This window comes from Otolemur garnettii, unplaced genomic scaffold (assembly GCF_000181295.1).
Source record: "Otolemur garnettii isolate 467f Iridium unplaced genomic scaffold, OtoGar3 scaffold00001, whole genome shotgun sequence".
Taxonomy (NCBI): Eukaryota; Metazoa; Chordata; class Mammalia; order Primates; family Galagidae; genus Otolemur; species Otolemur garnettii.
In genome coordinates this window covers 46457229-46471710 of record NW_003852396.1, presented here as the reverse complement: position 1 = coordinate 46471710, position 14482 = coordinate 46457229, and the positions used below count along the sequence as shown (strand labels likewise).

General features: G+C 49.8%; 1 protein-coding gene across 1 annotated transcript in view; it reads right to left on the bottom strand.

The window, feature by feature from the left end:
* The window catches only part of KCNC1 (potassium voltage-gated channel subfamily C member 1), a 46400-nt gene extending 42615 nt beyond the window's left edge, over positions 1–3785 (bottom strand). The window contains exon 1 of the mRNA XM_003781150.2: positions 3082–3785. Coding sequence (XP_003781198.1) covers positions 3082–3651 — 570 coding nt within the window. The 5' untranslated portion in view covers positions 3652–3785. The remainder of the gene's footprint in view (positions 1–3081) is intronic.
* Between the last annotated feature and the right edge of the window lie 10697 nt (positions 3786–14482).

Below are 14482 nucleotides of genomic sequence, written 5' to 3'. Positions count from 1 at the left end.
CTCACATACACACACACCCTCCATGCCGTCACACACTGTCTTATATACAGCCTTACATACACACAGTCTGTGTCACACACAATGACCCCCACCCATACCCAGTCTCCTGCACAGATGGTTTCATGCACAGAGCCTCACACGCAAAGCTGCATGTACACACACACACTGTGCAGTGATACACTCACAGACACACTTGCCTCAAGTTTCTCGGGCATTCCTGGAATCTCACGCACACATCACTCTTCCACATGCAGCCTCTCTTCCTTCTACACACACAGCTTCTCCCACACAGTTTCATTCTCTCTCTCACATACATACACGCACACGTGCATGCATACACGCTCATCTTTCAGAACACACAGAATCCGCCTCTCTCACATTCACACAGACTTTCTCTGACAGGGACTCGGAATCTCACAGAGTCTCAGCTGAACATGCATACACAGTCTCACTCACACATATTTTTATTCTCAGGCACACGAAGTCTCTCACACTCACACGGAATCTTACAGAGATTCTCACTATAGCTTTTCTTTTACACATGTATACAATGTCTCTCTCACACAGGGTTCTGGCCTGGAATCCAGAATAAGAACTTGAATCCCAACCCACCACCCTGAGGAGGCCTGAGTGGGGGAGGGTAAGCCAAGGTGACAGCGGTGGCAGCAGAGCAAAGATGGAGGGAGAGAAGGGAGGGCAGCCCGGTCTCTGGTCTCTGCGCAGATGAGCTGCAGAAAGGCAGCGCAATGCAGCTGGGCCGGCAGCAGGAGGCCAAAGCCTGGGTTCTAATCCCCACTCTGCCCTCCTCGCTTCCTATGTACCCTTGGGCAGGCCCCCCATGAGCTTCAGTGTCCTCATCTGTTACCCAAGCGAGTCAGAAAGGACTACAGCCTTTCTCTGAGGCTACTGGGGACAGAAGTGGCACAGACAGGCTGAAGGGGGACACATACCAACACCCACCCACTTCCTGTTACCCCCACTTCCTGTCACCCCTGAATGCTTTTCCCCTAAAGGCTGCTCTTCAATGGACATTCACTTAAAGAGATTTTCAAGACTTTTCTGTATGGTTTTGGAATCCTACAAGACCTCAAACCACGCTAGCTGGCCCATTCGTGTGGACCACCCACAGCTTAGGAAAATGTCCAGTGGGATGGTCAGGATGGACAGAGGAGGGGGCTGAAGCATGCCTCACTGGCTACTGCCTCCCCTGAGGGACACTGATCTGAGCACCAGCAAGTGCTGAGTCCAGGGAGTGGGGTGAGGGAACTACCCTCTTGCTAGGCAACCAGGAGGTTGAGACCACAATGAGGAAGTCAGGCCTGTCCCTTGCTCCTGGGGCCAAGGTGGAGGGGGTGGATGCTGTCCAAGGTTGACTGTGGACTGAATGGGCAGCCGCTCCAACCCAGGCCTTGGCCCAGCCTGCTTCCTACCCCTACCCTAACATGCAGGGTTCAACCTCCCCTCCCCCCTGCCAGCCCCTCCCCCCAGCTCAGCCACAGACTCCAGTTACATAACCCTCTAGGTGTGGTGGCCTATCAGGAAAGTGGAGGGGAGGGGAGGTCTCTGAGGGTCCCAGTCCACTTGGGAATGGCAGGAGCTGGTGGTCAGGATAGGGGGAGGACAGGGTCCCTGGAAAATTGGATTCTAATCCTGCTTAGCCTCTAGCTCCCTGGGTGACCTTGGGCAGGGTCCTCAGTGGCAAAACAGGAGGGTCTGGCTCTCTCCCTATTACCCCACATAAACACAGAACCTTGTTCTAAGGTTCAAGGTATAAGACTCTTACCTGCTGATCCCCCCTCCATGCAGTACTGTGTCTTACCTTAATAACACAGCCTTTCTCTGCCCATGGGTGTCTGGGGGCCCCGAGTTGCCTTCCTCTAATGACCCTCCGCTGATTCCTCCTCCTCCCCAGTCCCCTTCCCTGGCTCAAGAGGGAGATGGGTGTGGAGCAGCAGCAGAGGACAGAAGGGTAGAGCCAGGGCTTTCCCTGAGGGTGGGGGACATGGCCGGAGAAGAGGTTCTGCTTTAAATTCCCAATTCTGCCCCTCCCTCTCATGCCTCAGGCTTTCTTCAGGTCTAAGAACAGAGCCCAGCCAAGGCCAGGTCTGTCTTCCAGGGTAGGTGGCTGCCACCAGTCTCTCTTTTGGGGCTCAGTTCCTGATGGTTCCAACAGCAAAGGCCCTTGGAGTTCACTGGATCCCCTCCCCTATTTTACAGATGAGGAAACTGATCCAGAGAGGCCATGTGAGGGGCAAGGTCAGCAACAGGGTGTCCTTTCTGGCAACAAGCCCCTATACTAATGACAACAGCCGGTGAACACGCCCACTTCTCACACACCTCTCCTTGCTAACCCTGTCAGGGACCCCCTCTCTGCCCCATGAAAGATCTCAGAGGAAACACAGGCATAAGCCCACTGACCCCCTCCAAAAGCTTCCCCTTTCCACAAGGAGGAAGACCTTCCAGGTCTTCCAGAAGGATCACACCCCTTAGCCCACCCTACACCAACTACCCAACCCTCAGAATTGCCTGAGGCTGCTCCCTGGGGAGGGAGATGTTACTTTCCAGCACGTCTGCAGGCTTAAGGCCCCCTCCGGTGGGTCCTGGCTGGCTCCAGATGCCCCCTTACCTGGAAGGGAGGAGGAGCTCCCAACTTCCCTCCCCACACTAAAATCCTAGAGGGCAGTTCACACGGTCACAGTGTACATCTGCAAAGACACAAATATGCACGAACTCGTGCTCATGCATGTACACACGTGCTCCCTCGTTTTCACTACACACTTTACCCACCCAAATATACACCACCACACTTGCCTAAATATGCACACACAATCTAATCTACTCATACACGCAAACACACCCATTCATATTCACTCATACATATTAAATTCAGCAATAGAGACACCGACTCTTACTTCCCAAACCAGTCACTCTCACAAAGAGTCACCCTCTCTCTTCCATACGGAAGCACACACACCCCTTTTAGTTCTGAACTCCCTGGGCACTGGGAGTGCCACCCCTACCCGCAGACAAAGGACGCTGTGTTCCCTACCCTGTTCTTCTGATGGGCAAGTTGTCACTTACCCGCGCATAGCGGGACGAGTAGGGGTCCTCGAAAAGCGCCCAGATGCGCGGCTGCCAGCGGCGCCAGAAGCCGCCAGGTCGGCCATCTGGGGAGTCACTAAGCGCCAGGCGCTTGGTCATCTCCAGCTCGTCTTCACCGTCGCCTGAGTCGCCAGGGCCGTCGGCGTCCGCGTCGTCCGCGCTGTTGTCCAGGGGCGCGCCACCGAAGCTGTCGAGCGCCTCCTCGGCGTCGCGGTGCTGGCGGTACGTCATCCAGCAGCAGGGCTCCACGTCTGTCTCGTCGATGCCCCAGAAGGCCAGCTCCTCCTCGTAGAGCGGCCCGCACACGTCTGCCGGGCAGTGCAGCTTGCCCGTGCGGTAGTAGTTCAAGATGTGCGCAAAGACCCCCGGGTGGCGGTCGAAGAAGAACTCGTCGGCACGCGGGTCATAGTCGAAGTGGCTGTGGGCGTCGGGCTCCGCCAGCCAGGCGAGCCGCGTGCCGGGCAGCGTGCGCAGCGTCGAGCGGTACGTCTGGTGGCGCGTGCCGCCCACGTTGATCACGATGCGCTCGCTCTCGTCCCCTTGGCCCATCGCGGCTCCCCCTTAGGCATGGCGCGGCCCACCGACACCCATGGGAGCGGCCGCCAGGGGGAGATGGCGCCGGGGAGGGGGGCGCGCAGCCTCCTCCCCCCTCCCCCCAGCCGTCGGGGGGAACAGAGGACCGCGGCTCTGGTCACCCCAACGAGCGACCCAAGCCCCTCAGGGAGCTTTCTGTGGGATGCCGGTTAAAGGGAGTGTGCGCGGGATCCCAAGGGTCTTTAGGTGCCAGATGTGGGAGGGAGCTGGTCCGGCTGCGGAGGAGGCAGAGGAGGAAAGAAGGGAGAGAAAGAGGGAGGGAGGAAGGGAGGGGGGCGGCGCTCAGCGTCGAGCCCCAGGAGGAGGGGAAAGAGGGTTGGGGGGGCGGGCTCCCGTCCCCATCTCAGGGGGAAAATGGAGAAATCGGCACAACGCTTTTAGGAGGAAGGTCAGCTGCTCCCAGGGCCGGACTGATAGACCAGGTCCCGGAACTGGGAGAGGAGGAAAGGGGGCCGGGAAATTTGCGCTCCTCTGTGCGGTGGTCGCCACAGCGCGCTCTCGGCGCGGGGGAGATGGAAGCTGCCTTCCTCCCTGCGTGGCCAGGCTGCAGCTTGGGACGCAGGGCGGGCTTCGGATCCCTCCCTCTTTCCTTGCTTGGCTGCCTGCTCCCCCCGGCGGCGGGCGCACCCGCCCGCCCGCCCTCCTCGTTCCTTCTCCCCGCCTCCTGGAGGAGATGGCGGGCCCCCTGGGCAGGGGCACCCGGGGTGTTGCTTGGTGCGGCGAACGCTGAGCGCTGCTCTCGGTGCGCTCCGGTTCGAGCTGGGGCTCTGCTGGGCTGCGCTCGGACTGAGGCTCCCGCGGCGGTGCTGAAGGGACAGCTCCCGGGCGGTTGCGGAGCTGCGCGGGGCCGGGCGGGGGTTCTCTGAGCTGGGTTTGGTTCGTGGGGCCAGCGGGCACTGGCTCTGGTGCCCCTACGCCCCGCGCTCCGCTCCCCGCTTCGGGCAGGCTGTGGGCGCTGCCGGCCGAGGCGAGGGGGCTGCGGAGGTCGGGCCCGGGAGGCGGGGGTGGCGGGTCCGGGCGCGGTGAGGTGAGGCCGGTGAGGCCCGGGAGGCGAGGCGCGGAGCGGCCGCCGCCGCCGCGACGCTGCTGCCGCCCGGGCTGCTGCTCCGCTGGCTTGCTCGCTCGCGCGGTCCGCGTCCAGCCCGCCGCTCTCCGGCCACGGGCACACGGCGCGCGCAGCCGCACTCGCCCCCGGAGGAAGGCGCCGCGCTGGGTCCTAAAAAGCCCTGATTCTGGCGCCCCCCTCCCAGTCCCGCACCGAGCCGGGCTTCCCTCTACCCCGGCGCTGGGGGCGCCTGCCCGGCAGGATTCCTGCAGTTCCCGGGGGACCCGCCAACGCTCCACCCTCAGGGAACGCCACTCGAGGGGCGGGGGCTCTGAGACAAGTCTGGGCTCTAGCCCCTGGGTCATTCTGAGGTGAGAAGGGCGTGGGCACCCGCCCCTCTCCTTTCAAACCCGGGACTGGTTCCCTGATGAGATAAGACGCTCCAGACGGCCATCCGAGATGCCCTGACCCAGGGACGCTGGGACCACTACGAGGAAGCCATTAATACCCACCCAGAGCCCCCATAGGTACTCTGTTGCAGGGAAACACACACACACCACATTGCCCTCGAAGCTCTCTACTAACAACCAGTCCTAGACCCCTATTAAACCCTTTCAACTCCTTCCTGACCTCAGGCACTTCGTAACTTAAGAGGGATCTAGTCTCTCAAGAGTGCCACAGAACTCTGCCACATTGACCCCAGCTCACTGACTCCCACAATAACCCTGAATCCCTAGGTGGGGATCCTTTGTGAAAAAGGCCTTCTGTTTTCAAAGGTCAGAAGAGCAACTGCACCTGGTCTCCCTGAAAATTGACTGACACCCATCTTAGGGCTTCAGCTGCCCAGGCTGATAAGCTGATATTGTGTCCTCCTGTAGCTGGGTGGGAACAAACGTCTGCTGGGATTCCTACAGCGTCACAGTTGATCCTGGGGTGAGAGTTGTGGTTTGGACCTCAAAGCTTTCCTGGCCCATGTGTGTTGTCAGTGCCTCAGTTAACCCAGTCAAGAAATCCTTTTACTCCTTAGTTATTTCAGGCTCTGTCCCAGGAACAAGGGCATAAGAGATGAATCAGACCTAGCCCATGCCCTTGAGAAGCTCCCAGCCTTTTGAGGAGATGGGCAGGTGGGTCTGGGGAGATCAGGTCTAGCTCCAGGGGCAGCTGGGCTGGGAAAGAGGTTTATTGATCCCAGCTCTGCTCAATCGAACTCGGGCTGCCTGAGCAAAGGGCGATTTAATTAAGAAGATATGAAACTCTTATTTACCTGATGGCACTTTCTAACTGTGCAGACAGCTGTCTCTCTACACTGATCCACAGATGCTGTTGTGGGCCTGCGGACAGAACTGTGCCACACACATCTTTCTTCTTAGTGGGTCAGGGGAATTCCCAACCCAATCAAAGAGAAATCTGTGATGGGGTAAAAGACTTGGAGGGATGGAGATGAGCAATGAACAGGGCATGGAATGACAGGTGGGAGGACAGAGGGAAAGAGAGAGGCATGGTTAAGTCAGAAACAAGGGCAGAGATGGGCCAGGACAAAGAGTCTGGGATCAGGAGTGCACCCCCTCTTTCTAGAGATTGGTTTACATTATTCCTCTAAATAAAGAGTTGTTCCCCTTCAATATCAGAGTAATGCAGGGAGAGATGGGAGTGCTTTTGAGTGTGACTCTCACTGTGACCATTGTGAGTTCCATCTTTTAACCATGAGGAGGCTTGGTATGGCGCAGCCCAGCCTGGCCAATATTCAGATCCCCAGGCTACAGACTCTCAGAAAGCTTTGCCTCAACCCAAGGGCATGGTGAAATAGAGAAAAGGAGATATGTCTGGGCTCTCACCAGAAGGAAGAGAAAAAGGTGGACACAGATTGATGAACACACGCACACACGTGTACATACACACACTCTCTATAGCTCTTCTCCATAAAAAGACTGTCAGCTCCTCCGGGGCTTCCTGCTTTTTCCGTCCACAGTGCCCAGAACCTAGTAGCTCCTACTAAAGGCTAGACCAGTGTTTTCCAACTTTTAAAAAATCTTACAGCACACTTGAACCTATAGTTAAACTTTGTGGCACACTTAAATGATGTTGATTTAAAAAATAAAAAATGAATATACTTATTGTGCTTTGAACGTCTTTTAAAAATAATTTAATTAATGATTTTTAAAAATTTTTGTGGCACACCTAAGATCCTCTCGTGGCACACTGGTTGAAAATTACTGGTCTAGATGATTGGAGAAAAGTTAGGAGAGGGGCCAGGGTGCTAGAACCCCAGTGGCAGAGACCTTGGGAGTCTGGAGCCCCTAACAAAGACATGTGGGGGTCGGGGGGACTTACTAAGGGACTCTTGGGGAATCAGTGCAAAACCCCAGCCAAGCCACTATCCCCTGAGTCTTAAGGGAGAGATGTAGTGTGATACAGGGGAAAAGCCGGTGGAGATGGGGCAGACATGAGGAGGCAGAGAGACAAAGGACTCCTATTAGGGGGAAGTTTGGCTGATTCCCAGGCTCTGGACAGGACTGGCTCTGGAGGAAGTGCTGGAAAAAGAAGCAGGCCAAGATTGGAGGGAGAAGGAATATGAAAAGGTTTCATCACACCCTAAAATCGCCTAAGAAGTGAGCAGATTCAGACAGAGGAGCCCCCCCCCAGGGGGGAAGATAGCTGTCCCTGGGTGCTCTCATGCTGTTCCACTTTAAGATTCTCAGTTTGACCCCTAATGATGCCCCCCCAGCTCAGGACCCAAGGAATGTTCCCTACCACCCCCATCCAAAGCAGGACATAAAAGTTCCTTCTCTCACTTCCCCTTCACTCTATGAGAAGGCTGACATTTGCAGAAAGCCCAGAAAAATCAAGAGGAAAACACAGAAGAACCCCACCCCCACCCCCAGAAAATAGAGAAACATGGGTGAGAGGAGGAAATACTGACCAAAGCCCTAACTTCTCACAAAGACTAACCACAGACCCTCGACCCAGGCACAAACCTCGCCCCTTTTTCACTTTGAGTGGTGCCCCCCATTTGTAGCCATTTGTCCCCTCCTTTGCACAGGAAGGCTTGGGGCACTGGACTAAAGTGTCCTTGATATTGAGGGCTGGTCGGGAACAGGGGGCAGGGTGCCACTGGTAGGACAGCAATGTTGGGTGGATATGAGCATAAATAGACTACCTGAGTTCAAATCCCAGCTCCACCACTGACTAGCTGTAACCTTGGGCAAGTTATTCAACTTCTTTGTGCCTCAGTTACTTTATTGTCCAATGGGAGTAATAATAATTCCTATACCCGTAATACCTCAATTCTGGAATTTTTTTCTTGTTCGGGTCAGAGAGGAAGGAGTACTAGGCTCCAAGTGTATAGGAAACAAAGATGGAGGATGAGCTGCAGCTAAGAGTGGACCAGAAAAAAGTGAAGGGAGCTCTGACGCCAAGTTTGGCCTATGTTTTCCCACCTGGCACTTGCAGTCCTTAGATCTGGTCCTGCTAAGCTCTGGAAGTGGCCCAAGTCCAGCCCCAGGCCTTTCTAACCAGGTTGCTGCAGACACAGAGCCTCAGTACTCCTACTGGGCTGGGCTGCCATCTTGTGGCCAGGCCTGGAAACTAAGGTATGCTGGGCACTAGTGGAGTAGGCTTTGGGGTTAGCCCTGCTCTAATAGTAAACAGCCGGGCTGGCAGATGTCCCCTCCCCAGACCAGACCTCTTACCTCCAATGGGCAGGAGAGAGTGAAACCAGAGGTGCCATAGAAGGAAATTGGGAACCTTGGCCACGGGATCTGTAGCTTGGGCAGTGACCCTGATGTTTAATCTAGACTGGGCAGGAGTTAGGTAGACAGCTGTTCTTTTTTGCAGCTTCTGGGGCAATGACTTTTAGATCACTTGAGCCTTGGAAAGGCTAGAAAGGGAATAAGGGGAAAAATACTCTGGGGAGGTGTCTAGAGCAGGGTTTCTCAACCTCTGCGCTGCTGACATCTTGGAGCAGATAATCCTTTGTTGGGGGTGGGTGGGGTACTGTGTTGAGCATTGTAGGATGTTTGCAGCCCTCCATCCACTAGATGTCAGTAGAAGCCTCTTCCCCAGTTGTGATCATCCAAAAGGTCTATAGACACTGCCAAACGTCCCCTGGGAGGTAGAATTTCCTCTGGTTGAGGGAACCACTAATCTAGACAGATCTTATTTTGCTATGTAAAATAGTCACTTTCTAGCTATGTAAAATAGTCACTTTCTCTTTCTAGCCTTTTGTTTCTTCATATGCATAAAGGGAATAATATTTAGTGAGGATTAAATGAGAAAGTACCTCCTTCCTCTCTCCTTTTACCCCTTCCTATGCCTCCCCAGCATCCCTCCTATCTTCTGTGACCAGTCCTCCCTCTATCTGTCCCTTATGGACTCCTGACATTCCCCAGCAATGTCCTTTAGGGTGTCACTGTGGCATGGGGCATCAGCACCTCTCTTGGGCTTGGCCTTTGGAAAGGCAGGGCCTCAGTGCCTCTCCCTGCAGGCTGTGGGAGGGAGGTGGGTGGTTTAGATGGCTGTGGTGAAGATGATTGGGGGTGCATTTCTGTAGGGAAGATGGATGATGTGGGCATTTCTGTAAGCGTGTCCCCAGCAAGACTGTGCATTGGCCACTGAGTTCTCCAGTAGCAGCTGGGGATGCACGGCTATCCCAGGGGTCTTTCTCCCTCTGTGGCTCCTCTGAGGTAGGGAGAGCCTGGTGGGTTCTCTTGTGTGTGCCGTGGGTGGGCATGTGCATGTCAGCCTGAAGGTGAGCATGGTCAGTGTGCAGGGGTAGGTCTAGGCTGTGGAGGGCCTCAAGCCTAGACATTTTTTTGGTTACTCTGTTTAACGAGAGTAACCCACCCCCAAATTGGAATCGAATACTTACTAAGACTTACAAATCAAGACCAAATATAAATTTCTAAATGCTGACAAATACCTAAAACATCAAAAAATTTGGAAAAAGTAGCTTCATATTTTATTGCCTGCTTGAGACACTGTATAATCCCTTTTTTTTTTTTTTTTTTTTTTTTTTTTTTGGCCAGGGCTGGGTTTGAACCCACCACCTCCAGTATATGGGGCTGGTGCCCTACTCCTTTGAGCCACAGGCACCGCCTGCTATATAATACTTTTAAATCAGTTATATTAACATAGAAGCATTACGTATGGCAACAAAACAGTTGCAACTTCTTTTTGCAACTTCAGAATGATAGGTGTTTAGCAAAAGATTTATTTTACAGAAGCTGCATAAAGTAAACTGAAAATGTAAAAAATCATCAATTTCCCCATCGTGTAACTACTTTTTTCTGTGTACCAACAAGAACCTGCTTTGAATTTCCATGGTAATTTACAGCTCCCAGATGGTATTAGGCAAGGTCGGTGGCTACTGAAAGCCCAGGGCAGGGCTACTTAACGACACGTTAATGAAACACAAAGGACCCAAAACAGTCAAAAACAATCTTGAAGAAGAGAACTAAAACTAGAGGCGCATATTTCCCAATGTCAAAACTACCAAGCTGCAATAATCAAGATCGTGTCGTTCTGGCATAAGGATAGATGCATACATCAATGGAAGTTAGAGTCCAGAAATAAACCCATACATTTACGGTCAATTAATTTTTGACAAGGGTGCCAAGACAATCCAATGAGGGAAAAAACAGTCTTTGCAACAAATGATGCTGAAACAACTGAAAATTCATATGAAAAAGAATGAATTTGGACCCCATCCTCACACCACATTAAACATTAACTAAAAATGGAACAAATTTCTAAATGTAAGAGCCAAAACTGTAAAACTCTTTGAAAAACTCAGGCTAAGTAATGGTTTCTGGACCTTATCAAAAGGAAATAAACTTTTGTGCCTCATTTGTTTGTTTGTTTGTTTTTGGGAGACAGTGTTTCACTCTGTCACCCTGGGTAGAGTGACCTGGTGTCAGAGCTCATAGCAATCTCAGTCTCTTGGGCTCAAGCAATCCTCTTGCCTCAGCTTCCCCAGTAGCTGGGACTATAGGTGCCTGCAACACCCTGCTATTTATAGAGCAGGGGTCCTGCTTTGCTCAGGCTGGTTTCAAAGTCCTGAGCTCAGGCAATCCATTTGCCTTGGCCTCTCAGAATGAGAAAACTTGTGCTTCAAAGAACACTATTAAGAAAGTGAAAACAATTCACACAATGAGAGAATGTATTTGCAAATTAAGTATCTGATAAGGGTCTCCTTATATCTAGTATCTTTTTTATATAAAGAACTCTTGCAGCTCAATAACGAAAAGACATCTAATTTTTAAATAGGCAAAAGATTTAAATAGACATTTACCTAAAGAAGATGTACAAATAGCTAATACAGGATGGGCATAGTGGCTCAAGCCTGTAATCCTAGCACTCTGGGCGGCCCAGGTGGGTGGATTGCCTGAGCTCATGGATTCCAGACCAGCCTGAGGAAGAGTGAGACTCATCTCTAAAAATAGCCGGGCATTGCGACAGGCGTCTGTAGTCCCAGCTACTTGGGAGGCTGAGGCAAGAGAATCGCTTGGGCCCAGGAGTCTGAAGTCACTGTGAGCTATGACCCCACAGCACTCTACTGAGAGCAACAAAGTGAGACTCTGTCTCCAAAAAAAAAAGTAAGAACTTATCTCTAAAAAATAGCCCAATGTTGTGCCAAGTGGCTGTAATCCCAGCTACGTGGGAGGCTGAGGGAAGAGGACCACTTGAGCCCAAGAGTCTGAGGTTTGCTGTGAGCTATGCCAGGACATTCAACCCCAGGGCGACTGAGTGAGATTGTCTCAAAAATAAAAACAAATAGCTAATATAGACGTAAATATATGCTCAACATCCCTGGTGATAAGGGAAATACAAATCAAAGCCAAAATGAGATATCACTTCACACCCACTAGGAGAAATGTGATTAAAAAGACAAATAATAATAGGTCTTGTCAAGGATGTAGAGAAATTGGAACCTCCATACATTGCCAATAGGAATGTAAAATGGTACAGCTACTTTGGGAAAAATGTTTGACAGCTCCGCAAAAATTTAAACATAGAGGCTTGGCGCCTGTAGCACAGTGGCTACACTGCTGGCCACATATACTGAGGGTGGTGGGTTCGAACCCAGCCCAAGCCAACTAAACAGCAATGACAGCTACCAAAAAAAAAAATAGCTGGGCATTGTGGTGGGCACCTGTAGTTCCAGCTACTTGGGAGGCTGAGGCAAGACATTCCTCGCTTAAGCCCAAGAGTTTGAGGTTGCTGTGAGCTGTGTTGCTACAACACTCTACTAAAGGTGACATAGTGAGATTGTCTCAAAAAAAAAAATTAAACATGGAGTTTTCATATAACCAGACATTCCACTTTTAGTTATATACCCAAGATAATCAAAGCATATATTTTTACAAAATCTTCTACGTGAATGTTCATAGTGGCATTATTCCCAATAGCTAAGAAGTAGAAATAACCCAAATTCCATCAACTGATGAAAGGATAAACAAAATGTGATATTTTGGACTATTTATCATTTTGGACTACAATGGACTATATAATAGTAATTCATCCATCAAAGGGACATGAAGTTTTGATACGTGCTACAACGTGGAAGAAAACATTTTGCTAAGTGCTACTGATATCTTGTTACAATGATATGTCATTAATTTTATGTGATTCCATACATATGAAATGTCCCAAATAAGCAAAGACAACACTTATTTTATAGAAGCTGCATCATAGAGACACCAAGTAGGTTATTGGTTGCCAAGGGTTTAGGGGTAGAGGGGAGTGAATGCTAATGGGGATGGGTTTCTTTTAGGGGTGATGAAAATGCCCTGAAATTAGTGGCGATGGTTGCACGATCTTGTACATATGACACAGACCACTGAATTATACATTTTACAAGGGTGAATTTTATGGTATGTGAATTATATCTTAATAAAACATTGGAAAAGGTTAAAGAAGGATCAGTTAAGCAGGAGGTTATGAATGATTTGCTTATGCTAGGAACAGTTTTAGCTTGTCATGATCTGGTTCCCTTATCTGTAAAAGATCTACCCCATTTTCCTCTTTGTGTCTCTGAAATGCTCTAACTGAATTACTAAAGAACTTTAGAACCTTTTAAATTCACGAATTTATTCCACAGAGTGAAAGCTGAAGTCCAGATGGGTTAAGTCACATTCCTGAGGTCTCAGGGCTGGTCAATGATACAACCAGGGCTAGATCCCGGGGAGTTAGGTAGCAGTGGACATATCATAGGACTCCCATCATGCTGCTACTGGGAAAGTTCTAAATGATTTTAAACCTACTATTAAAGGTTCTCTGAAAAAATAAAAAAAGGTTGTTAACGATACAAAAATGGCCCTGTATAAAGACAAATATTACGCAGCTTGACATCTAATTTTTTAAAAATAGTGGAGAACTTGTGTGCAGGTGGCTTGAATGCTTTATAGGTGAGAACACACTGAGCTAGAACCAACTCATTCTTCATTGTCTCATTGTTATCTTCTTTGACTTTATATTCCTTCTCTTCTCTTTATCCCATCTGCTTTCCTCCTCTTGCTGATTTTTCTTGCCTTTTTCAATCTTGCCTCCCTCTTTCCACCTGCATCAGGCTGCACATTCTCTGATTGCTTCTTTGTGTGACAATGGTTTTATGATATCATTTTCTAGACAGAGAATAGAGAGATAATTCAGACTTTCCTTCAACATGATTGATCGAAACTTGTTTTGTACCATTGATAATTTAGGGAAGCTTCTTTCAGGCTGACCACTGTATTGGAAATGTCGTGTGCATTTTTAGGATTGATCAAATTTGAGGGCACCTCAGTCAAATTTCTTTCCTCCGAAGGCTGTAAGAGTCCAAGGCATTTTGACTTTCCTTGTATGGTGATTAATTTTACATATTTTTTTAATTGACAAGTTTCATTAAAAATTGTGTTGATGGTATTGAGGTCTTGTTATAGTGGCATATTATGAACTTGATGCTCTCTTTGTTGATGTTAATGTTTTGCATCAGGTCAGCAAAAATTTTAAATCTTTTTTAATATGTTCAGGTAATTTACTATTCATCATTGGTTGGTTTGTCAAACAATGCAAGAATCTTTTCTGCAATTCTATTCGAGACCTATTTCTTTGTTTTGTTTTTTTTGATAAAGTACTTTTGCTATGTCCAAATTTTTTTTGGTTACAGTTGTCTTCTCATTTGTCAAAAGCATTTTAATTACATCATTGTTCATAATTATTGCCTTTGTTTTAGATTCCAGTCATTTACAATAGATTCCACTAAACTCAAATAAAATTTATACCTTTAGATAGGATTGGCCTCCATATGCCCATAAATGCCACCCATATAGATAACATAACAGAAAGTCAAAATAGAGAGACAGTGGTCAAAACCAATTGTTTAAAGTAATTTGCTTTGGCAAATTAAAAGAGAAACTAGACCACGTGGACATATTTCATTGAAAGGAGGAGACCTGAAGCTTAAACTTCATTGGCTTCACAATGTATGAGCCTCTGGTGGCGTGCTCTGGCTACATGTGTGCTACTGTATGAACACATATTAAGGCATATATATTTCTCCATGGAGAGCATGGCCCTGGTGCTTCCTCAGATTGGGCCCAGGTAAAATGGCTCCATGAACAAGGGATGATGCTTCACCTATACTGCAAATGTAGTTGGGCTCAGCTAGGTGCCCCCTTTGAGCAGACTGAGGTAAAGGCCAGACTGGGAGGGTACCTTCAGTCCCATTCTCCATAGTGTGACCCAATCTCTAGCAGTTTCCCC